The sequence below is a fragment of the Lissotriton helveticus genome, chromosome 10 (genome assembly GCF_964261635.1).
Source record: "Lissotriton helveticus chromosome 10, aLisHel1.1, whole genome shotgun sequence".
Lineage (NCBI taxonomy): Eukaryota > Metazoa > Chordata > Amphibia > Caudata > Salamandridae > Lissotriton > Lissotriton helveticus.
The window spans coordinates 197,776,811-197,800,809 of NC_136071.1; the positions used below are offsets into that span (position 1 = coordinate 197,776,811).

At 51.7% G+C, this 23,999-nt stretch overlaps 1 protein-coding gene across 2 annotated transcripts in view; it reads right to left on the reverse strand.

Moving 5' to 3' along the window:
* VPS35L (VPS35 endosomal protein sorting factor like) overlaps positions 1–23,999 on the reverse strand; it is a 479,692-nt gene that overhangs the window by 196,128 nt on the left and 259,565 nt on the right. For both annotated transcript variants that reach the window (XM_078665104.1, XM_078665105.1), the window contains exon 23: positions 1,453–1,516. In XM_078665104.1, coding sequence (XP_078521230.1) covers positions 1,453–1,516 — 64 coding nt within the window. The remainder of the gene's footprint in view (positions 1–1,452; positions 1,517–23,999) is intronic.

The following is a 23,999-nucleotide window of genomic DNA, read 5'->3' on the forward strand; positions in this document are numbered from 1 at the left end:
AATCACACACCCAGCAACTCAACTAACGGGCAGCAAGATTTTGTGAGCTGATTCATTCAAGCTGGTGTGTTATGGATTATTCATATTCACCGAAAAAGCACTTCAACACCCCATCAAGGGTAGCAAACGCTGTATAAATAAAAACCTTTTTCCCTTTTCTATCCCTCCACTATCCTTCTCAATCCAAATAACTTATTAACATATCCACCACTCAAATTTATTTCATATTTTCACTATACTAATTCACCACTAATCCTGTATGGGTTCCAGAGTAGCCTGCTACTCGCCGAAAAAGCGCTTTGACACCTCGTCAGGGGTAGTAAGCGCTATATAAATACAATTACAATGCAATACAATACATATTTTAAGAGTAAATGAATTGGTTAACCTTGTTCCTAAGGCTACTGAAAAACTTGCAGTAGCCATATCATAGCCAATTTGTTGGACTGGACTGTCCAGCTTGCTGCCTTCAGGAACACAAATGAGTATCTTCGATAACCTATTGATAATCCCAATACCCCGGAACCTGAGGGCAATATCATCGTTCATCACAAATACTGCACAGTTACAAGATTGGCCAAGGATGTAGATAATACTCCCAGTAGTTGGTACACAGAGCACTCGTATGTCCACTCCAAATGTGAAGAGGAAAGAACAAGATGTCCAGTAAGGTAAGAGCCTCATGGATCATAAAGGAAGGCAAAGACAAACCACCATATGGATGGGAATTATGACCCGACACGCTCCCAACAAGTCCATAAATTACCTCTTTTGCTGAAGATGGTGATGACGCAGACAAGTTTCTTACCATTAAACATTTTTTGCTTTACATTTAAAATGCACAGTTTCATCATAAAACATTGAAAACAATGTGATCTCTAAACTAGGATACATTTTCTTCCACTATCGGCCTTGTTAAATTTAGTGTGTTGCTATTTTAATAGCCATGTTCACCACAGCCTTTTGTGGATATATGGAGTGGCACTATTTCTGTGAAATGGCAATATGACCTTAACTAGCAATGAAAAGAGCTGAAAGACTAAAGGTATCACTACAAAGTGCTGAAATTAAATGTTTGACCGAACACAGGAATGGGATGGAAATATTCAGTGCCCATTGGAAACATCACAGTCTTGCTAAAGCATGGCTGTCGGGCACTAAATTCCTTAATCCAGTAATCAGGGTTTGGTATCTAAATCTGCACATTAAAGACCAAGCAATTGGAAAAGGAACTGAAATTCCACAACACACTGAGTGTACCATGTCATGAAAAGTTTAAAGAAGAATACTGAAAATATAGGCCTAACAATTCAGTAAGGACGTGTGGTGGCCAAACTATAATTTAGCAATATTTTAAAATGCTTTTATGTCTACCCATGTTTTCAATGTCTGTTCTATTAAGCATTCCAGCATTGCCCTTTATTGTAGTATACTACTCCATACACCACTCACCATTTTGATGAAGCCGTTGATAAGAATGGCCAGCATTCTCTTTTCATCCTCTAGCGTCAATGCGCTGCAACAGAAATGCCCAAATCTTATTTAATCTCTTATTTATTCTTATTTAAATAAATGCCCAAATCTTATTTAATCAAACCTTTTTATTACGATAGAGCAGGTAAAAAACAAAAAAAATAAAAAAAAGAGTAAAGTGGAAACTACAAACAAAATACCTACAAATTCTGTAAACAGTCAAAACACATGGTCTATACCACTCCAAGAATCTCATTTGACTTTTTCATTCCTGTAGGAAGCTGGCTTAATATATGTTGTTCACTTATGTAAGTGTAGCACATTGCACTAATCCAGACAACACTTCTGGCGATTTTAGTGGTCTTAGACAAGCTTAGAAAGCTCTCTTATGTCATAGCTGTGGAGAGCAGCCTTCAGGCTTAGTCCAGGAGTGTAAAGCAGCTTGTGTTTACCAAATCACAATCTTATTGGTATAGATTCAATCAATCAGGGGGTTTAAAAACGCGCAACTCACCCGTGAGGGTCTCAAGGCTCTGGAGGGTGGGGGGCTTGCGGGTGGTGCAGCTCCGGTTCAGCCGAAGAGCCAGGTTGAGGCTCTTCCTGAAGGTGTGCAGAGTAGGGGAGCGTCTGATGTTGACTGGGAGCTCGTTTCAGGCTTTGGCCGGGATGTAAGAGAAGGCTCTTCCACCCGCTCTAGTTCTGCGGATGCGTGGGGTTTCTGCCAGGGCGTGGTCGGCAGAGCAGAGGTTTCTTTTGGGTAAGTGGAAGGAGACTCTTTCGCTGAGGTATTAGGGTCCGATGTTGTGGAGGGATTGGTAGGCGTGGGTGAGTAGCTTGAAGGTTACTCTCTTCTTGATGGGGAGCCAGCAGTGGTCTTGCAGGTGTTTGGTGATGTGCTCATGTCGTGGGAAGCCGAGCAAGAGTCTGGCTGCGGTGTTCTGGATGGTCAGGAGTTTGTGTAGCAGGGATTTGTTGATTCCAGCGTAGAGGGCGTTTCCGTAGTCCAGTCTGCTAGTTATGAGCGTGTGGGTGACTGTCTTTCTGGCTTCGGTGGGCATCCACTTGAAGGTCTTGCGGAGGATGTTGAAGCAGGTGGAGGCGACGGCATTAATCTCTCAGGTCATGGTGAGGGAGGAGTAGAGTATGATGCTGAGGTTCTGGGCATGGTCCATGGGGGGGGGAGGCAGAGGGGCAGGGTCCGATAACTAGGACTTCTGTCTACTGCGAGTTGAGTTTCAGACAGCTGCTGCTAATCCAAGCTGTGAAGTCTTTCAGTCCATCTTGGAAGCTGAGTCTGGTAGTTTCGGGGTCCTTCGTGAGGGAGAGGATGAGCTGGGTGTCATTGGTGTAGGATACAATGCTGAGTCCATAGTGTCAGACGATGGGGGCAAAGGGGCCATGTAGATGTTGAAGAGCGTGGGACTGAGCGGTGACCCTTGTGGTACTCAACAGTTGATCTCTGTGGGTTTAGGGAGGAAAGGCGGGAGTCTCATCCTGTGGTATCTGCCGGCGAGGAAGGAGAGGAGCCAGTAGAGGGCGGTTCCCTGTTTTCCGGCGTCGTGGAGTCTGGCTGCGAGGGTGCAGAGGGAGAAGGCGTAGAAGGCTGCGGAGAGGTCGAGTAGGATGAGGGCTGCGTTGTGGCCTTGGTCAAGGAGCGTGCAGATATATTCTGCGGCGGCGAGGAGGTCGGTCTCTGTGCTGTGGTTGCTGTGGAATCCGGATTGGGAGAGGTCGAGGATGGAGATCTCTTCGATTAAGTTTGTCAGCTGGGTGTTGACAATTTTTTAGGTGACTGACTGCGAAGGGAAGGAGAGAGATGGGTCGGTGTGATTAAGTGAAAAAGAACAACACAGTGTATTTATGAAAATATGTATTTATTATAAGACACTCACTAACATATACACATATCTCCTACCCAGAGATATACACAATGCACGCAATACTTTGTAAAGAAATACACAGTGATCGCGGGGTGGGGGGGCAAACCATATACTAAATAGTGGTGTGCGAACAACGACTCAAGTCCAGACTATACCTAGGAGATGTAGAAGTACTGGGGACCCAAGGAACCACCCGAGGTTAGTAACCAGGAACCCCATGGAAGCCGGGTGCAGAGTGGGAACACGACTGCGTGCTCAATTCAAGTCAATGGGTAAGCCACGGTTGCAATTTTAAAGAAGGACCCTTCCTAGTGGACCTGAAGAAACCCTGTCGAAGACAGAAGGTTGGAGAGCCACCCCGCTCCCAGTGGATACCCTAGGAACCAAGATACCTACACCAGGGAATCCGGGTGCATAGGTGTGAAGTGGCATCGACAACCGAAGTTGAACTCTTGGAGGACTTCAGGAAGATGCCGCTGGCGAAGAAATGGAAAGTGCCCGGAGGAATCCAAGGCTGGATTCAAGAATAGAAGAACCTGTAAACACTGGTGTGACAAGGAATGGTGAACGAGCTGTCCCACATCGGATGGCAATATCCAGAGGGTCGGTGTCCAGCAGAAGCACCAATAAGCCTTGGCAACACGTGGCAGAAGAGGAAAAGGTGCGGTGTCGGGACTAGCAAGGTCCAACAGACTCACTACATGCAAGGGAATCAGAGTAGGCCCGAGCAAGGAGGCGAGCCCACTGGAGTTGAAGAAGACCCTCGATAGGGACCAAAGATCTCTGGAGACAAGTGTCGTCCAGCCTTGGCAATGGGCAGCCGAAGCGGTGCACAGGGATGCGGTTCCGGCCGTGTCGACGAGGGACACTGGCTGCAGACTTAGTATGAACACAGTGCAGGCCTCGAAGAAGCAGTAGGACCGTCACCTGTGTTACTGACCCAGTGGAAGACCAGGATCAGCAATCGGTCAGCAGTGTTGCGGTGCCTGTGGATGCAAGGGAGTGACTCCTTCATTCCAAGGGAGATTCCTTCGGGAGTCTTTGGATGTCCACATGACTTGGAAGGGACCTGTACGGAGCACGGACACTGACGGTTCAGCAGGATTGCAGAACGTAGAGAACAGACAGAGTATTCCCGGTTGCAGTCTCGGTTCTAAAGGCGAAGTCCGATGCTGTCAGTCCGACGCGGTCTGCACGACTCGATCAGGATGTCCAGGCAGTTGAAGAGGACTCGGAGTTTGATTTGAATCGAATCCGACGACCAATCTAGGGACCCATCCTCAGGTAAGCCCTTAAGTACCCTAAGGAAAGGGTTGGGATGATTCAGGGGTCCCTCCCAGAGGAGGGGCTGGACAGTGGGGGGGATACTCCCATGTCCTTTGTTCAGTTTCACGCCAGTGCTGAGAGTCAATGGCTCCCTGAACTTGTTTGAGATGGAGTATTTAAGGAGGGCACCAAATGTGCCCTTCAAACAGTCTGAGTGGCGCTGGCAAGTGCCCCCACGCTGCACTAATACACTAAAGCCTGTCTGGGAGGTTGTCACAGCTCCCTGTGACAGGATACCTATTGTTCTGCCTTCCCCTGCCTGAGCTTGGCTCAGCAGCAGGAGGGCAGAATTGTGTCTCAGGTCGGCAGCAGCCCTAGCTTGCTGTCCGATTCTGGATGGTTGGTACCAGGAGCACTGAGGGCCTCCCGGAGGAGCATTACAATGCCTGGAATCATACCTCCCACATAGTTTTTGTGTGATGGCATGATTCCAACATGTTTGATACCAAACATGACAGGGTTTGTTATAGCCAATTTAGAGATAGCCATCACGTAATGACGCATGGCCACTCTGTTTCATATTGGCTGATGTACTGAGAACCTGGGAGAATGGACTCCAAAGGTTGTGGGTTTTTTTAAGCTAATGCAGAGGCACCCTCACACTTAGAACGGAGCACCCTGCTTCAGGATTGAAAGACCTGCCTTAAGGGTAACATAGGTTTCAAGTACAGTGATCACAGAAGTAAGAAAATTATTTCTGTCTTAAATGGTGCGAACACCAGCTTACACAGGCTGCAATGGCAGGCCTCTAGTCACGGTATGAGTGGTCTCCCATGGGTGGCATAATACATGCAGCAGCCCATGGGAGACCCCTGGTGTACCTATGCCCTGGGTACCCCAGTACCATATACCAGGAACTTGTAAGGGTACACCTGTAACCAATCTGGGATGTACCCAACTACTCACCATAACCAATTTAAGGGAGAGAGCACAGAGACTCGGGTCCTGATGAGCAGGGTCCCAGTCAAACACAGCACAATACCAGCCAAAACATGTTGGTAACTATAAAAAGCAGATCCTACTTCCCTACACAACCTAACACCCCCAAACAAAAGGAGATGAGACTAACCTTGTCAAGTTGAGTCTTCATTTTCAAAGTGGAAATATATGGAGAGTCCATCTGCATTGCCATGGTTACTCCCATGTCTATGTTACACTGTACAGCCCATCCCCTGTAGGGAAATGGACCCCATCAAACGTTTGGGGGTTTCACCCTTCACCTGTTCAAGCCATAAGAGGGGCTTGTGGTCTGTCTGAACAATGAAGTCGGTGCCAAACAGGTAGGGCCTCAGCTTCTTCAAGGCCCAAACCACAGCAAAGGCTTCCCTCTCAATGGCTGACCAACGTTTCTCCCTGGGGGTCAACCTCCTGCTTATAAAAGATACTGGTTGATAGTGGCCCTCTGCATTTAGTTGTGCTAACACAGTCCCTACCCCCCTCTCTGAAGCATATGTCTGGACAATGAAAGTTTTAGAGCGGTCAGGTCTTTGCAGGATGACAGCAGTGGACATGGCCTGCTTTAGGTCATCAAATGCCTTTTGACAGCTTACTGTCCACTGAACTTTCTTGGGCATTTTCTTAGAAGTAAGATCATTCAGGGGAGTCACTATGGTCCAATATCCCTTGACCGATCTTCTGTAGTACCCAGTCAGGCCCAAGAAAGCTATAACCTGAGTCTGGGTAGTGGGAGCAATCCAGTCCACAATGGTCTGGAATTTGCTCTCCAATGGTTCAACTAGGCCTCCACCTCCTACCAGGTGGCCCAAGTACACAACCTTGTTCTGCCCTATCTGACACTTGGTGGCCTTCATCGTGAGGCCAGCTTTTTGCAGGGCCTCCAGAACATTTCTGAGGTGGACCGTATGATCCTCCCAGGTGGAGCTAAAGACAGCTTTGTCATCAAGACATGCTGCACTATAGTCTACCAGGCATGTGAAAACTTTGTTCACCAACCTCTGAAATGTGGCAGGTGCATATGTCAGACCAAAGGGCATCACAATAAATTGATAATGCCCACCAGGGGTGGAAAATGCTGTTTTTGGCTTGGCATCCTCAGCTAGTCTGATTTGCCAGTAGCCAGCAGTCAGGTCAAATGTACTCAGAAACGTGGCTGATGTCAAAGTATCTATAAGTTCATCTGTCCCTGGCATCAGTCCTAATGACTAGATTGAGGCCTCTGTAGTCCACAAAAAACCTCATCTCTCTTTTTACACCTTTGCTGTGAGGTTTTGGCACAAGGTCTACTGGACTAGCCCTGGGGCTATCTGAAGGCTCAAAGACCACCAATTCCAGCATCTTTTAAACCTCTGCCCTGATGCAATGCTGTCTGTATATTTTACTCTTTACAGGCAGGCTGTTACCGGTGTCCACTTCATTGGTACACCAGGTGGTCTGACTGGGTGTCAGGGAGAACATGTGTCTGTACTGATTGGGGACTTGCCAACAATCAGCTTGCTGTTGGTCAGTGAGGCTGCCTGCCAAGGCTACCCCATCCACTGACCCATCATCAGGGTTCTGAGAGAGAAGAGCAGAGAGACAGTCACTCTCTTCCTCCTGTCCCTCATCAGTTGCTATGAACAGGCACATGTAAGCCCTGTCCACAAAAGGTTTCAGGTGATTCACATTAAGTACCCTATGGGGACTTATTGGAGTACCTAGGTCCACCAGGTAGGTGACCTCACTTTTTTGTTAAAGCATAGTGTAGGGGCCACTCCACTTGTCTTGGAGAGCGGCTGGAGTCACAGACTCCAACACCCACACGTTCTGCCCTGGCTGGTAAACAGTTAGAACAGCCTCTTGGTCATGCCAAGCTTTTTGGAGTGCTTGGCTGCCCTCCAGGTTTTTGCTGGCCTTCTTCACGTACTCAGGCATATGTGAACGCAAGCCAAGGACATAGTCCACAATGTCCTGTTTTTGAGGATTGAGAAGTTGCTCCCAGCCCTCTTTCACTAGACACAATGGACCCCTCACTGAATGTCCAAACAGAAGTTCAAATGGGCTGTAGCCAACCCCTTTCTGGAGAACCTCATTGTAGGCAAAGAGAAGGCAGAGTAGTAAGACATCCCATTTTCACCTAAGCTTTTCTGGGAGTCCCATAATCCTACCCTTTAGGGCCTTGTTGAAACTTTCAACAAGCCCACTGCACTGTGGATGGTAGGGTGTGGTAAACTTGTAGTTTACTACACACTCTTTCCATGTGGCAGTGATATAACTAGACATGAAGTGCGTACCTCTGTCTGTTAAAACCTCCTCAGGGAAGTCTACCCTGGAAAAGATGTCCAGGAGGGCCCTGGCCACTACAGAAGCTGTAGTGGTTCTAAGGGGAATGGCCTCTGGGTACCTAGAGGCATGGTCTACCACGACTAGTATGTAACTGTGCCCAGATGCAGTTGGGGGGTTCAAGGGACCAACAATCCCTACCCTTTCAAAGGGAACTCCAACCCTTGGATGGAGATTAAAGGGGCCTTTGTAGTACCACCAGACTTACCACTAGCTTGACAAGTCACAAAGGAGTGACAAACCTCCTTGGTGTCTTCAGACATATGGGGCCAGTGAAAGTGAGGGACACGTCTGTCCCAAGTCTTGCTTTGCCCTAAGTAACCTGCCAGAGGAATATTATGTGCCAGGGAGAGGATGAAACCTGTGAATCTCTGGAGCATAACCAACCTCCTGGTTGTACCAGGTTTGGGGTCTCTACCTTCAGAATGCTGAAGCCCATCTTCCCAATAGATCCTACGGGACCCACTGATATTCCCTGCTTCCTCAGCAGCAGCTTGCTCTCCGAGGTGTTCAAGAGAGGGACAGGTCTGCTGCTCCAAACTCAAGTCTGCCCTGGAAGAGCTCCCTGCTTCCAAGAACTCTGCCTGGTCAGGCCCAAGTTCCTCTGGTTCAGTTCCTTCACAGGGACTGAAATAATCTCCCTCAGGAGGCTGATCATCACTGGGAGTTTGTTTTGTGAGGGAAATAAAGCTGTACCATTCCTGCTCCTTCTCTTGAGAGGCACCTGGTGCATTTCTCCAGGATCCAGTGCTCCTTCAGTGCTGAGCTGTTTGGTCTAAGCCCTGGTTACAGGAAAGGCACTGGCATAGATGCCCATCATCTCAGCATGAGTCCTGAACTCTACTTCAGACCAGACGGAAGTTTCTAGATCATTGCCCAAAAGATAATCCACATGTAAGTCTGGAGATACCACAACCCTCTTATGTCCAGTCACCCCTCCCAGCTGAGATTTTCAATTGCCAAGGAATGGCCAGTCCTGGTGACTTGGTTCATATGTCCCAAGTATGATCTAATCAGGGGACACAAGTTCTGTCACCATGGTGACACTGGCCCCTGTGTCCCTGTGAGCTACTGATTCTTTACCATTGATCAAAAACTGTTGTCTGTACTTTTCCAAGTTAGTTGGCCTTACCAGTAAGGTGGCAAGATCTATGCCACAATCACAGACTAGAACAGCCTGAGCTGGAGTTCTGACTAAGTGAGGACCCATTTCAGAACTCAAGGTTAACCCCACTAAACCCTTTGTTGTTGTTGTACTACGCTTGTACTTGTGCTAGGCAGATCAGGTGACTTAGGGGCAGTGGTAGTAGAAGATTCCTTGGTCTTTGGACAATCAGCATTTCTTGTCCAACGGGTCTTTACCATACACAAATAGTACCAAGGTTTCTTTTTGCCTTTCTTGGAATTTTTGGTCTTACCCCCAGATGCAGGTATTTGTGGCCCTTGTGAAGACTATTTTTTAATCTTTGCTTTTGTCCCCATCCTCATCGTGAGATTTAGAAGAATCTTGCTTCTTCTGGTCACCTCCATTACAAGGATTTACCTGCTTGACCCTGGTGTGGACCCATTTGTCTGCCTTCTTTCCCAATTCTTGGGGAGAGGTCGGATCAGAATCCAGGTTCTGGCAGTTATTAAGGATGTGCTCTCTTATTATCAAATTGTACAATCCTTTATAGTCCTGTACCTTGCTTCCATGAAGCCAGCCCCCCAGAGCCTTAATAACAGGGTCAATGAAATCTACCCAGTCCTGGGTGTGTGCCTGCGGGGTGTCTTAATCCTATACTCTTCAGTCATTAAACCAAACTCATCAATGAGTGCACTCTTCAGTGAGGAACTCATCTCTACCTTTGTTAGCAAAGGAGAGCCACGGGATAGCTGCCCACTGCCCTTGAGATACCTTCTGAACTTTACAGACCCTCTCTAATGCAGTGATCCATTTCTGGATGTCATCCCCCTCCTGGTAGGGAGGGACTATCCTGCTCAGGTTCCTAGTATCAAAAGAGTTTTCCCTAACTCTAGGGACACTAGGGCTGCCACCATGGAACTCTAGTCCCCGCTTTTTGGACTTCCAGGACCTCCCTGTCAAGGGCCAACTGGTCTCAAATGAGTTGGAGTGGTATTCCCTCTCCACGGAGTCCTCTCCCTGGCTAGAGATTGAGGTCCCTATGGAATGTCCTGAAGCGTTAGACTCAGCAGAGGAAGACCTAGACCTAGATCCCCTCTGTCTGCACTGAACCCTCCCATGAAGAATAAAGGGGGACCTACTTCTAGGGACACCCTCTGTGCAATCTACACTATTCACTGGATCAGATTTCATCAAGGTGGAGTCTTCAGACTCCTCTTGGTCATGCTCAGAATTTGGGCCACTTGGGGTTATCCCTCCTGCCACATCTTCTGAGGAATCCCCACCCACTTTCTCCAGATCCCCTAACGTGTCAGGGTTCTGGAAATCGTCTAGGATAAGGAGCTCTAAGACATGCTTAGTGGTTGGATTGCTACCAGTCTTCAACTGTCTAGCAGTACACAGGGTCCTTAGTTCCTGGAACCTAAGACCACTGTATCTAGAAGACTGGGGTGCACTAGCATCTCAAACTAAAGACATGGTTACTAGGTGTAGTGTGGTGTTGCACCTACCTACCCTAATGGAAACTAACCTCTCAAAGGTTGGTAAAAGGGTTGTGCTTGACCCTTAACTACCCAACCCCAAGTTCAGTAGAACATACTTATTTAACTTGTATTATATGTGGCTAACTTTAGTTATGGTTTTTCAATTAATCCACAACAAGATTAGCTGGTAAAAGACTGCAGGCTTAAATCCCAACCAATGCACACCAATGTATGGTCTTCACTTATGTAAGTGTAGCACCTTGCACGAATCCAGACAACCCTTATGGTGATTTTAGTGGTCTTATACAACCTTAGAAAGCTCTTGAAGAGGTAGCTGTGGAGAGCAGCCTTCAGGCTTAGTCCAGAAGTAGTGTGAAGCAGCTTGTATTACCAGAACACAATCTTACTGGTATAGTTTAAGTGAAAAAGAACCACACAGTGTATTAATAAAAATATGTATTTATTATAAGACACCCACTAACACATACAGATACCTCCTACCCTTAGATATACACAATACACACAATACTTTGTAAAGAAAACAAGTAAGCAGCACAATACATAGTGGTTGCCTGGCCGGGGGGGGGGGTAAAACCAAATCATATACTAAAATAGTGGTATGCGAACCACGACTCGAGTCAAGACTATCCCCAGGAGACAGAGAAGTGCAAAGGGACCCAAGGTAAGTAACCAGGAACCCCACGGGGGCCATGTGCAGAGTGGGAACACAAGCGCGTGCTCAATTCAAGTATCCCCGGTGGATACCCTAGGAACCAGGATACCTACAACAGGGAAGCCTGGGTGCATAGGTGTGAAGTGGCTTCAGAAACCGCAGTCAAACTCAATGGAGGACTTCAGGAAGAAGGTGAAAGTGTCCGGTGGAATCCAAGGCTGGACTCAAGAAGAGTATAACCTGTAAGCAGAGGGGACAGAGTCTAGGTCACTCAGGAGTGACCAGGGGGCACGGGAGCGGTGTGCCACCAATGTCAGGTGTTGCAGGGAAGTTGACAGTGCACTGGTTTCTGCAGCTACGTGGACAAGGTGACACAGAGGACATCCAGGAATAGTGAACGAGCTGACCCACATCGGATAGTAATATCCAGAGTGGCGGTGTCTAGCAGGAGCACCAACAGGCCTTGGCAATACGTGGCAGAAGAGGAAAAGATGCGGTGTCGGGACCAGCAAGGTTCAAGTGACGCACTACGTGCAAGTGAACCGGAGTAGGCCCAGAGCAAGCAGGGGAGGCCACTGGAGTTGAAGACCCTCGACAAAGCCTGATGATTACAGGAGATAGGAGTCGCCAAGCCTTAGCAACAGCCAGCTGACACAGTGCATAGGGATGCAGTTCCGGTCGTGTCGACGAGGGATACTGGCTGCTGACTCAGTCTGAAGATAGTGCAGGCTTTGAGGAAGCTGGAGAACAGTCAACTGAGTTACCAACCCAGTGGAAGACCAGGATCAGCAAGCGGTCAGCTGTGTTGCGGTGCCTGTGGATGATGGAGAGTGACTTCTTCATTCCAAGGGAGATACCTTCAGGTGTCTTTGAATGTCCACAAGACACGGAAGGGGCCTGTATGGAGCACAGACTCTGACGTTTCAGCGGGTTTGCAGAACATAGAGAACAGATTGAGTCTTCCTGGTTGCAGTCTCAGTTCTAAAGACTAAGTCCGATGCCATCAGTCCGACGTGGTCTGCAGAACTCAGTCAGGATGTCCAGACAGTTGAAGAGGACGCAGAGTTTGATTTGAATCGAATCCTATGACGAATCTAGGGACTCACCCTCAGGTAAGCCCTTAAGTACCCTAAGGAAAGGGTTGGGACAATTAATTGGTGCCTCCCAGAGGAGGGGCTGGACAAGGGGGATGATACTCCCATGTCCTTAGTCCAGTTTCGCGCCAGAACTGGAAGCCAGCGGTTCCCTGAACTGGTTTGAGCAGGAGTATGCAAGGAGGGCACCAAATGTGCCCCCTCAAGCAGTCTGATTGGCACTGGCAAGTGCCCCCACCCTGCTCCAATACATTAAACCTTGTCTGGGAGGCGGTCACAGACAGGTTTCCAGAATCAAACAGCAAGCTAGGGCTGCTGGCAACATGAGACATGGTTCTGCCCTCCTGCTGCTGAGCCAAGCTCGAGCAAGGGAATGCAGGACAATAGATATCCTGCCAAGGGGATGTGTGACCACCTCCAAGACAGGGTTTAGTATATTTGGGCAGGATGGGAGCGCTTGCAAGCGCCAGTCAGCCTGCTTTAAAGGCCCATTTGGTGCCCTCCTTGCATAGTCCAGTTCAAACCAGCCCAGGGAGCCGTCGGCTCCCGCTCTGACGCGAAACTGGACAAAAGACATAGAAGTATCCTTCCCGCTGTCCGGCTCCTCCCCTGGGAGGTACCCATGAAGCGTTCAGAGCCTTTCCTTAGGGTACTTAAGGGCTTACCGGTAGGTGGGCCTCTAGATTCACCCTGAGATTTGATTCTTATCAAGCTCCACGTCTTCTTCAACCACCTGGGCATCCTGACAGAGTCCTTTAGACCGCGTTGGACTGACTGCATCAGCCTTCGCTTTGGGACAGACACTGCAACCAGGAAGACTCCATCTCCCCCTGATCTCTTCGTTCCGCAAGCCTGCTACAAAGTCAGTGTCCGTGCTCCATACATGTCCTTTCCAGCTCCTGTGGACATCCAAAGACACCCGAAGGAATCTCACTTTAAGTGAAGCACTCACTCCCCTGCATCCACAGGCACCGCAACACAGCTGACCGATTGCTGCTCCTGATCTTCCACCGGGTTGGTAACACAGGTGACGGTCCCATAACTTCCTCGAGGCCTGCACTGTCTTTTGACAGAGTCTGCAGCCAGTATCCCACGTCAACACGACCAGAACCGCATCCTTGTGCACTGTGTGACTGGCCGTTGCTAAGACTGGGTGACTCTTGTCTCCAGAGTTCTTCAGTCCCTCTAGAAGGGTATTCTTCAACTTCAGTGGGCTCGGGACCTATGCTGTTTCACTTGCACTTAGTGAGTCTCATGAACCCTGCTGGTCCCGGCACTGTACCTTGTCATCTTTTGCCACACGTTGCCAAGGCCGTTGATGCTCCTGCTGGACACGGACCCTCTGGATATCGACATCCAACATGGGACAACTCGTTCACCATTTCTGGTCATTCTCTGTGCCGCCTGGTCCACATAGCTGTAGAAACAATGGCACTGTCCACTTCTTTACCAGCAGCATCTTCCTGAAGTCCTCCATGGACTCCGATGGCGGTTTTCGACGCCACTTCGCACCTATGCACATGGCTTCCCTGGTGTAGGTATACTGGTTCCTAGGGCATCCATGGGTGCGGTGGCTTTCCAACCTTCTGTCTTTCACTGAGTTCCATCAGGGTCCACTGGGAAGGGTCCAGCTTTTTTAAAAATTGTAACCGCGACTTACACATTGACTTGAGTTGAACACGCTGTTTCCAAACTTCACATGGCTTCCGTGGGGTTCCTGGTTACTTACCTTGGGTGGTTGCCAGGGCGATGGCGGTGGGCAATCGTCCTTTCCACAGAAGCCCCAGTGCTGGGCTTGGATAAGGTGGACGTTATTGAGTGCTTCGGTGAAGGGCAGGTGGGGTTCATAGGAGGATTCCGCAGGCTGAAGCACATCTGTCAGGAAGTTGGTACTGACTGCCACTGAAGGGAGCTCAAGACCCAAGACCTCAGCTGCCCTTCGCAACACCTCAGCGTAGGACGGTCCCTCCTCCGTAGCCACAGTAGGGGGAAAAAGCATGCCAACGTTTGGAGAAGTGTCCAGACCACTGGCGTCACCCAGGTCCTCTCTCTAGTACAGTTCTTCCAGCTGGTCTGCTAAAGGGTACGGCGACCCCTCCCAGTCATCACCACCTTCCGGGCAGTACGGAACACCAGGGATGAACAGGGAACAAAAGTACCCTCAGACATCGACTGACGTCAGTCCAGCTCCAGGTCCATCTCGGGGCTGAGGATAGGGCCGGCGCAGGCAGGAGGCACGACCGGTGTTCGGGCGTCGCCACCAGGGAAGGTCGAGTAAGATCGACCAGCGTCGATCCAGATCCAGGCCTGGATCCACAAGGTCCCTTCGGCGCCAGAGCCGCCGGAATCAATTGCCCAGGCCCCCCTACCGGCTCTCCTGGGCCCGAAGGCGCAGTTGTGGAGTTTGTCTGCCCTTTTGGGGCAGTTGGGGGGTGCAGTCATCCCTGAAGTAGGCACCGGAGGGGAGCCTTAGAGCTCCAAATCCCGCGTTGCGTCATTTAACCAACAGAGAGAAGGCGTAGAGCGCCAGTGCTTCTTCGCCTTCTTCTTGTACTTACCCGAAGACCTCTAAGATTTGGAATGCGATGAGGTGTGGGGGCTCCACAAGCAGTCCCAAGACCTTCCCCTCGAACAAAACCAAAGCAATGCGGAGCCGACCGCCAAGCCTCCAATCACTTTCGTAATTGCTCCAGCAAAGACTGATTCATGACCAGGCAGTCGGACCACGATTTCGGGTCGTGGCATTGCTCCAAACACCACAGACACACAAGGTGCGGATCTGTCACAGAAATCAGCTGATGACAGGAGTCGCATGGCTTGAACCCGGTCCGGTGGTGGGACATCCCTCGCACACCAGGATTCGAAAGACTCTAAAAGAAGTCGACAAAACGCTGAAGTTAGGAAAAAAGTGACTATGGGGTAGCTCTTTCCGGAACTGCACAGGCTGGTACGGAAAAAGAAAGAACCGATGTCAGCGTGCAGGGGCGGCGTCTATGTAGACACCGCAACGTCATCGTGGCGACCACGAAGCAGACGACTGACGCGGAGTTGACCGACGCCACCTACCAACATGCAGGGGTGATGCTAAGAAAAAATTCTCCAGATCCAGTCTGACGCTTGGGGGTAATTCGAAGGTAAGGAATCTATATCGAACAGTCTCTTTCAGATTAAAGAAGTTTGTCTGAGGAAGTGGCAGGTAGACACCGCTTCCACACACCATCAGGTTCCTCAAATTCCTATTAATTTATTTCAGGAAAACTTTGGGGGATGTAGTGCCACAGTGCAGCCATCTAGATCAGTGGATAGTCCCTTATCAGTCCTCTAATGACTTTCATGCATTCGTCCTGTCTAAATATGTCAGATTTTAGTTGGACTTCAATGATTGTTTACCACCCTAAGAGAGGGTGAGTTTAACATCTCAGATGCATTTTGCAGCTCTTCTAACAAGTGAGCTAACAAAAAATAGCCTTGCACAGTTGAGAATTCTCAATCCAGAAGATAAAGTTAAGAGATGCTTTTCTAGGGGGGCGTGGCTTGGACGCCGATCGGGATGGCGGCGTGAGCTCGCAGCTCCGCGCGGATTCCCGCTAATTCTCCTGTTTTTCGGGACCCGAGGCGACCCGGAGATGACGGTCCTGCCCTCTGAAGGTTGAGGAGATAGCTGGACGTGCTCGGTGACTCGCTGGGGGACTGCTGGCCCCGCGAAGATCGAGGAAGGGGCGGCCGAGGTGTGGATCGGGGTGTGAAGAAAATGGCGGCGTGGAGGTCGGCCGGTCCCGAACTTCAGCCCTGAGTTCGACTGTCGCCAAGCGGAGGGGACCTTGTGCCCGGCTGCCCGACGCACTGAGATTGGCGGCGTGAAGCCTGGAGACCGGGGGACGCTGCCCGATTCACCCAGGAGATCGAGGGTTCTCGTCGACCACCGTCCCACGACTCGTCCTACCCCCACGGATCCAGCGGGGGGGCGGAATTGGGTTCATCCGCCTGGTCATTGCTCCTGAGTCCATTGGCGGTAGCACTACATTGCCCGGTACCCGGCACTCGGCACGAGCTCACGGGGGCACCCGTAGTACGGGTGGCTGGACTTGTGACGCAGCACCCTGACATGGCGGCGACCGGAGGGCCGATGCCCGGGAGCCGCGAGGGGGACTCGGCGACATCGTCCTGGCTGAATGAGAGTCCCTCCCCGGAGCTTGACCAGGAACAGCGACTGAACCGACGTTTGGATGCCATCCTTGAGGCGATCACCTCCACCAAGGAGGCGTTGCACAACGATATTGCCCAGGTGGCAACGGGCCTGGGGCTGCTCCGCGCGGACCACACGAAGCTGGCAGATCGGGTCAAGGATCATGACCAACTGTTACTGGATCTGAAGCCCTCGGTGGTGACAGCGGAGCACAGGATCGCAGACATTTTGGCCCGACTGGACACTCTAGAGCGGAGGGTGGAGGATGCCGAAGGCCGCAATCGGCGGAACAACGTGCGGGTCGTAGGCCTGCCGGAACGGATTGAGGGGGAGGATGCGGTGGCCTACATGGAGAACTGGTTCCGCACTGTGGTGGCGCCGGAGGGGCTTACTCCATTTTTCACTCTGGAGCGGGCTCACCGGGTGCCCGCTCGCCCGCCGGGGCTTGGCCGCCCCCCCCGACCAATGGTGGTACGGCTCCTCCACTACAAAGACCGAGACCTTCTCATCCAGCGGGCCAGGATGTCGGGCCCTTATGGGGTGGAGAACAGCAAGGTAACGATTTTTCCGGACTACACGCAGGCGGTCCAGAAGGGCAGGGCATCGTTCCTTGCTGTGAAGAAGGAGCTCAGGGAGGAAGGCATTCAGTACTCCTTGCTCTACCCGGCCAAGCTGCGGATTATCATGGATGGCACCACACACTTTTTCCACACTCCGGATGAGGCATGGCACTGGCTTGAATCGTACAGAGCGGGGACGGACGGGACGCACCAGAGTAGGCGAGACCAGCCCAAGCGGCCCCGGGTGCGGCAGTCACAACGCATCAGGTCCCGCAACAGGCGCCAGCGGGAGAAGCGGGAGGCTCAAATGGCGGCGGAGAAGAAGGATGCACTTGCAGCGACGGCGGCCATTACGGGGTCGCAGCAGACCAGTGAACGGGCTGAAACGGACTCGGGAGGAGAAGGTAGCAGAACCGGAGAGGAACTTTCGGAGGCGGAGAGCCAGAAGGGGCCGACAGTGACCCCACAGACCTCGGACGAGATTTGCTGTGGTTAAGATAGACTTTGGCCTGGATCAGGACTTCATGGTAGGGTGATATCCTGTTGCTGGAGGGCGGGTTGCCGGATGGGGGTGCTGAGTGTATCAGAGGGGATGAAGGGCGGGACGCGGGCTCCGCTGGCTGGGGTCGGCGGCGACTCACCCCCCCTAGGCCCTTAAGGCCGACTGTGGTGGAGACCACAGGGTAAGTGTGCGAGAAGTTAGATCATGGTTTGGATGGGGGCGGCCGTTGGGTTCGTGTGCTCTGTCCTGGGGAGTGGGGTTTGGGGAATGTTTCAGTTTTGGGGTTGTTTGGGGGGGGGGCAACTGCATTGAGGGGGTTATGAACCACTGGAGCTTAATTCGGACTGTACGGACTTGGTATGGGGACATTACCTAATTTGAAATGCCTAACGTGGAATGTCCGGGGGCTGCGGACTATGGTGAAACGTCACAAAGTACACGCATACCTGGTACGCAGGGGGGTTCAGGTAGCTCTGCTCCAGGAGACTCACCTCACCAAGAAAGAGTGCGCTGCCTTGCAGAAGAGATGGAGGGGCCAGGTTTTTGGTACCACTTATTCAGCGTATGCCAGGGGGGTCTTGATTTGGGTGAGGGCGGGGATACCCTTTCAGGTGCTGAATCAGGTCATAGACCCGGAGGGCAGGTTTGTAGCGGTGGAGGGGAGACTGTATGGACGGGATGTAGTTTTCTGTTGTGTTTATGCACCGAACACTGACCAAGGCCGATTCTTTGATGGCCTCTCGGGGTCCTTGGCCTCTTTCCTGGCGGGTCCGATAGTTCTAGGGGGGGACTTCAATTCGATTACGGATGTGGCTCTGGATAGGTCCCATCCCCCCCTTGTGGACTCTCCTGTACGCAGGCTGGCAGCACACAGGAAGGACTGGCAGGAACGATGGGGGTTGCTGGATGTCTGGAGGGAGGGACACAAGGGAACCAGGGATTACTCCTTTTATTCCGCACTACATGATTTACATGTTAGGATTGATTCGGTGCTTTGCGGGAGCTCCCTAGCCCCATTAATTACCCATGCTGAGTACCTTGCTAGGACAATTTCTGATCATAACCCCCTATTGGTGCATATACAGTGGCAGAGGGAGCGCTCCGCAATACCAACATGGCGGCTTCGCCCGGAGACGCTAGAGGATTCTGTGTTCGATGATGCGGTCCGGCAGGGCATTGATAGTTACTTCGGTGTGAATGAAGGAACGGCGACGAGCAGGTCTGCTGAATGGGATGCAATGAAAGTGGTGGTACGAGGGGTGTGCCTGGGCAGGTTTTCGAATGCTCGAACGACTGTGCTGAATGACTTAATAAGAGCGGAAGACGCTTTGAGGGACCTGGAGCGCCGTAGGCCAACCAGGCCGGGTTTACAGGCCCAGTTATTGGAAGCGAAGGAAACGGTGGCCGCGGAGACGGAACGTTTGCGATGCTATGATTATAGGCAGTACATTATTAGGGCACACGCAGGTCGGGACAAGGTGGGTACCCTCTTAGCCAGATTAGCTAGCCCGGAACTGAGGGGTTGCCCGATCCTCAGCATTATTGACGCGCGGGGTGAGATGGTGTACTCTCAGGTAGCTGTATTGGACCGCTTTAGGGGTTACTATGAGGAATTGTACCGGAGTCAGCTGGGAGTGGGGGTTTGGGACATTGCGGAGTACCTGGGGGGGAGGCCGCTTCCGGTATTGAACGAGGATGACGCGAAGGACCTGGGTAGCCCGGTCACGCTGACGGAAATTCGAGCGGCTATCAAGCATATGGCCCGTAACAAGACACCTGGGGTGGATGGATTCCCAATCGAGTTTTACCAGCACTATGTAGACGCTCTGGCACCCAGGTTGCTGGTGGTGTATACGGAGGCCTTCGAGAAGGGGACATTGCCTGCCTCCATGCGGGAGGCCTTGATAGTGCCACTCCTCAAGCCTGGCCGGGATGCCGCGGACGTGAGGTCGTATCGTCCGCTGTCCATGCTGACGGTGGACTACAAGATCCTGAGTCGCATCTTAGCCACTAGACTGGCACCGCACATGACGGGTCTGGTGCACAGGGATCAGGCCGGGTTTATACCCGCGAGGAGCACGGCGATGAATATCCGCCGCCTGGTGGGACTAATGGACGCCATCTTGGGCGAGGAAGGTTTGCCGGCGGTTCTGTCCGTGGATATCGAGAAGGCCTTCGATAGTTTGGAATGGCCTTTCTTGGATGGAGTGCTGGAGCGGTTTGGCATGGGAGATGGGTTTCGGAGGTGGACGAGGGTCTTGTATGACTCGGCGACGGCGAGAGTTCGGTTGGGCGGCATGATATCTGCCGCGTATCCGGTGGGCAGAGGTACACGACAGGGATGCTCTCTCTCCCCTCTGTTGTTTGCCCTGGCGATGGAACCCTTGGCGGTCCATGCGAGGTCCGGCGACCGTTACGCGGGAATCGTGAGTGATGGGCGATGGCATTATATATCGCTCTATGCGGATGACCTGCTCCTGTACCTAGCTGATACTTCGGGGGCCCTGGTTGGAGCGATGGATCTGTTGTCTGAGTTTGGCCGACTGTCGGGCCTTAAGGTCAACTGGGCGAAGACCTGTGTGTTTCCGCTGAGAGCGGGATCGCCAGCCCCTAGCGACGATCTGGGGGTGGAGTGGGAACCCTCTTGCATCACCTACTTGGGTGTCCGCATTTATCATTCGGCTACTGACCTTTTAGAGGGTAACATTGGCCGTTGTGTCCGGTCCCTGCGGGGCAGCTTGTCCTTCTGGTCGACCCTCCCGCTGACTGTACTGGGCAGGATAGCATTGTTGAAGATGGTGGCGCTCCCCCGCTTCCTTTATTATTTCCGAACGCTCCCTGTCTGGATTCCCCAGGGGGTGTTTAGGGAACTGCGGTCGATGTTTATTGGCTTTCTGTGGGGGCATGGCCGTCGCAGGATAGCCTTAAGCACGCTACTTCGCCCCAAGTTGGAGGGGGGCATGGCCGTGCCCGACCTGGAGCTGTATTATTTAGCGGCGCAATTGCAGGTCCTTACGCAGAACGTGGCCAGGGTATTCAGGGGGCCGGAAGAGGACCGGGGACGGGGGATACAGCGCCACGTGCTGTCGTACATCATTATGCAGCAACGGCTCGACTTACGGGCCCTCACCATGGAGGAGCGGACGCTCCGACTGTGCTGGCAGAGGAGCCTCCGGAGAGCGAAGGCGTCGCGGCCTTATGCCCCGGAGATTCCGATCGGGATGTTGACGGCTTTGCCGCACGGAGGGGATTGGTCCCCGTTGATAGATTGGGAGGTCGCGGGATTGCAGGTGGTGGGTGACTTGTATGTCGATGGGGCGTTGGCACCGTTCGATGTGCTCCGGGACCAGTTCGGACTGCCTGAGGGGGGCTTCCTCCTACACGCGGCTGTAGTGGCTGCCATGCAGAAGCACTGGAAAGGGGGGCTCCTGGAACCGGCGACGACTATGGCATGCCAATATGTGGTGATGGCGGCTGGTACGTTCAAAGCTGTGACGTGCCTCCATAATAGGATGCTGAACGACGGGCTGGAACCACTCCATGTGCTCAAGGCTAAATGGGAGGGGAGCGTTGGCCGGCCCATACCGGACACGGCATGGGGCCATATCCTGCGACGCACGTGGAAGGGCACCAGGAACGCGCGCTTTCAGCAGGTCCATTTTTATGTGCTCCACAGGGCATACCTAACTCCAGAGAAATTACAGCGGCACTTTCGGGTGCTGGATGCCTGTTGCCCCCGGTGCTCGTCCCTTGGGGCGGACATGGACCATTTGTTTTGGGGGTGTCCACGACTAGGGACTTATTGGGCTGAGGTAGGGGAACTCCTGAATGAAGTGACTGACAGAGAGGTGGAGTTCGACATGGCGACGTGTCTATTGCTCTGGTTCCCGCATACTAAGCACACCAAGGTGACCAGTAAATTCATAGATCTGGGGCTGATATTGGCTCAAAGGGAAATATCGTGGCACTGGAAGGCCAGGGGGGGTCCCTCACTGCGTAGATGGAAGAATGAGTTGCTGCGATGGTCTGACTGCGAGAGCGTGCTCCGGATGAAGCAGGCAGTGAAGTTAGGGAATGAGAAGGCTCTGGATGCGGCGCGTGCATGGGAGTTAGTGGTACAGGCTCTGCGTGATGCTTTGGTTGAGGATGGGGACGGCGAGGACTAAGCCGATGGACACCACGGGGCGAACACAGTAATATGTCAATGTGCACTGTAATGGAACCATCCAGTTCGGTTGAGTGAAACACACACCTTAGCAGTTGCCAAGGGGGGGGGGTGTTGGGGGGTTAGTTGTAGAGGGGTTTGGGGGGGCCGGAAGCCATTGGAGGATTGCTGAGGGAGGCCTGGGTCCACTGGGACAAGGGGTATTGAGCGGCGGGCGGACTGGGTGGATGGGACGGCCTGTCACGAAGGCCGAATAGCCTAGAGCAGGTCCCGATGGGGGCTATTGTGTTGATATTGCGGGGATGGCTGACGGGAATGGTGTTGTTGTGGGTGGGGGGGTAAAAGCAGATGTGTAGGACGACCTTATGCCAGGGTTCCAATGGGACGTACACTGTGCTGTGCTCCTCTAGAGCGATCTGATATGCCGCCCGGCCTCCGGGATGCGGGCTAAAAGGCTGTGTACAACTGTGAACTGTTATTGGCTGGGGGGGGCCCACAAGTGCACTGGCTGTTTACTTTTTCCTACTGTTTATAACTCTGCAATAAAATATAATTTAAAAAAAAGAGATGCTTTTCTAAATATTGTTACTTCTCCATCTTATTCTTATTGGGTACTGCACTACTCACAAATTGAGAGTTGGAGCCTCTGCTTGCCAACCCTTTGTGTACGATGGGCCATATTTGCAGTACTGACATTATTCTAGTATATTTGTTTCTCCTCGTGTTCCAAGATCAATTTTGTCGATCAACATTAAAATGTTAATTTCGCACTTAAAAAGATATTCTTCTCACCCATTTCAAGATAATGCATACCTATTTTTGTGCATACATTTTAGCGCAGCATAGTGACATAGATTAAGCCTGTGCAAAACATTTAAATTACTTAGTTTTTTACAAACTGGATTTCAAGATGATTTTCGAGTTCCACATGGTACCTATGAGCATCTGCTTATTATGTCATTGGACAAAACTGACTGTGTACCTCCATATTTTATAAAAATAATTGCTAGACTCTGCAGCTGCATTCATCTCACCACTGCCATCACTCCATTGAGGGAACACAATGGAAAAGGAGACAGTCTGATTTCTAGTTTACTGCAGTGCAAAGCAAATCAACTACTGTCATGTAATCACGTTGTGTTGATAAGGTTCGAGTGTTCCTAGGATTCAACCCTTACACTAACACTACAATGACAGTGACCTTGTTGTTGCCACTGTCCCACATAGTTTGAATGGAAAGTCGAAAATGGTTGGTGTGAAAGCCACCAAACTTAAAATCAATCAATCAATCAATCATAACATTTGTATAGCGCGCTACTCACCCGGAAGGGTCTCAAGGCGCTGGGGGAGAGGGGTTCGTTACTGCTCGAACAGCCAGGTCTTGAGTTGCTTCCTGAAGGAAAGATGGTCCTGGGTGAGCCGAAGGTGGATGGGGAGGGAGTTCCAAGTCTTGGCTGCCAGGTACGAGAAGGATCTTCCTCCGGCGGTGGCTCTGCGGATGCGTGGTACAGCGGCGAGGGCCAGGCTGGTCGATCGTAGCTGGCGGGTGGGCATGTAGAAGGTCAGGCGGTCGTTGAGGTACTTGGGGTCCAGGTCGTGGAGAGCCTTGAGTGCGTGGGTGAGGAGCCTGAACGTGATCCTCTTGCTGACGGGGAGCCAGTGCAGGTCTCTCAGGTGGCCGGAGATGTGGCTGTGTCGGGGGATGTCCAGGACGAGTCGTGCGGAGGCGTTCTGGATGTGTTGGGAGTCTTTTCTGAAGTTTGGCTGTGGTTCCGGCGTAGAGGGTGTTCCCGTAGTCCAGTCGGCTGGTGACGAGTGCCTGGGTGACGGTCTTCCTGGTCTCGGTGGGGATCCATCGGAAGATCTTACGGAGCATACGCATGGTGTTGAAGCACGATGAGGAGACGGCGTTGACTTGTCTGGTCATCGAGAGGGAGGAGTCCAGGATGAAGCCCAAGTTGCGTGCGTGGTCCGTTGGCTTGGGAGTGGTGCCCAGGGCAGGGGGCCACCAGGAGTCGTCCCAGGTGGAGGGCGATGATCCCAGGATGAGGACTTCCGTCTTGTCTGAGTTCAGTTTCAGGCGGCTGTTCTTCATCCACTCGGCGACGTCTTTCATCCCTTCGTGTAGGCTGGTTCTGGTGGTGGCGGGGTCGTTGGTGAGGGAGAGGATCAGTGGGGTATCATCGGCGTAGGAGATGATGTTGAGGTTGTGTTGGCGTGCGATGGCTGCGAGGGGGCTCATGTAGATGTTGAA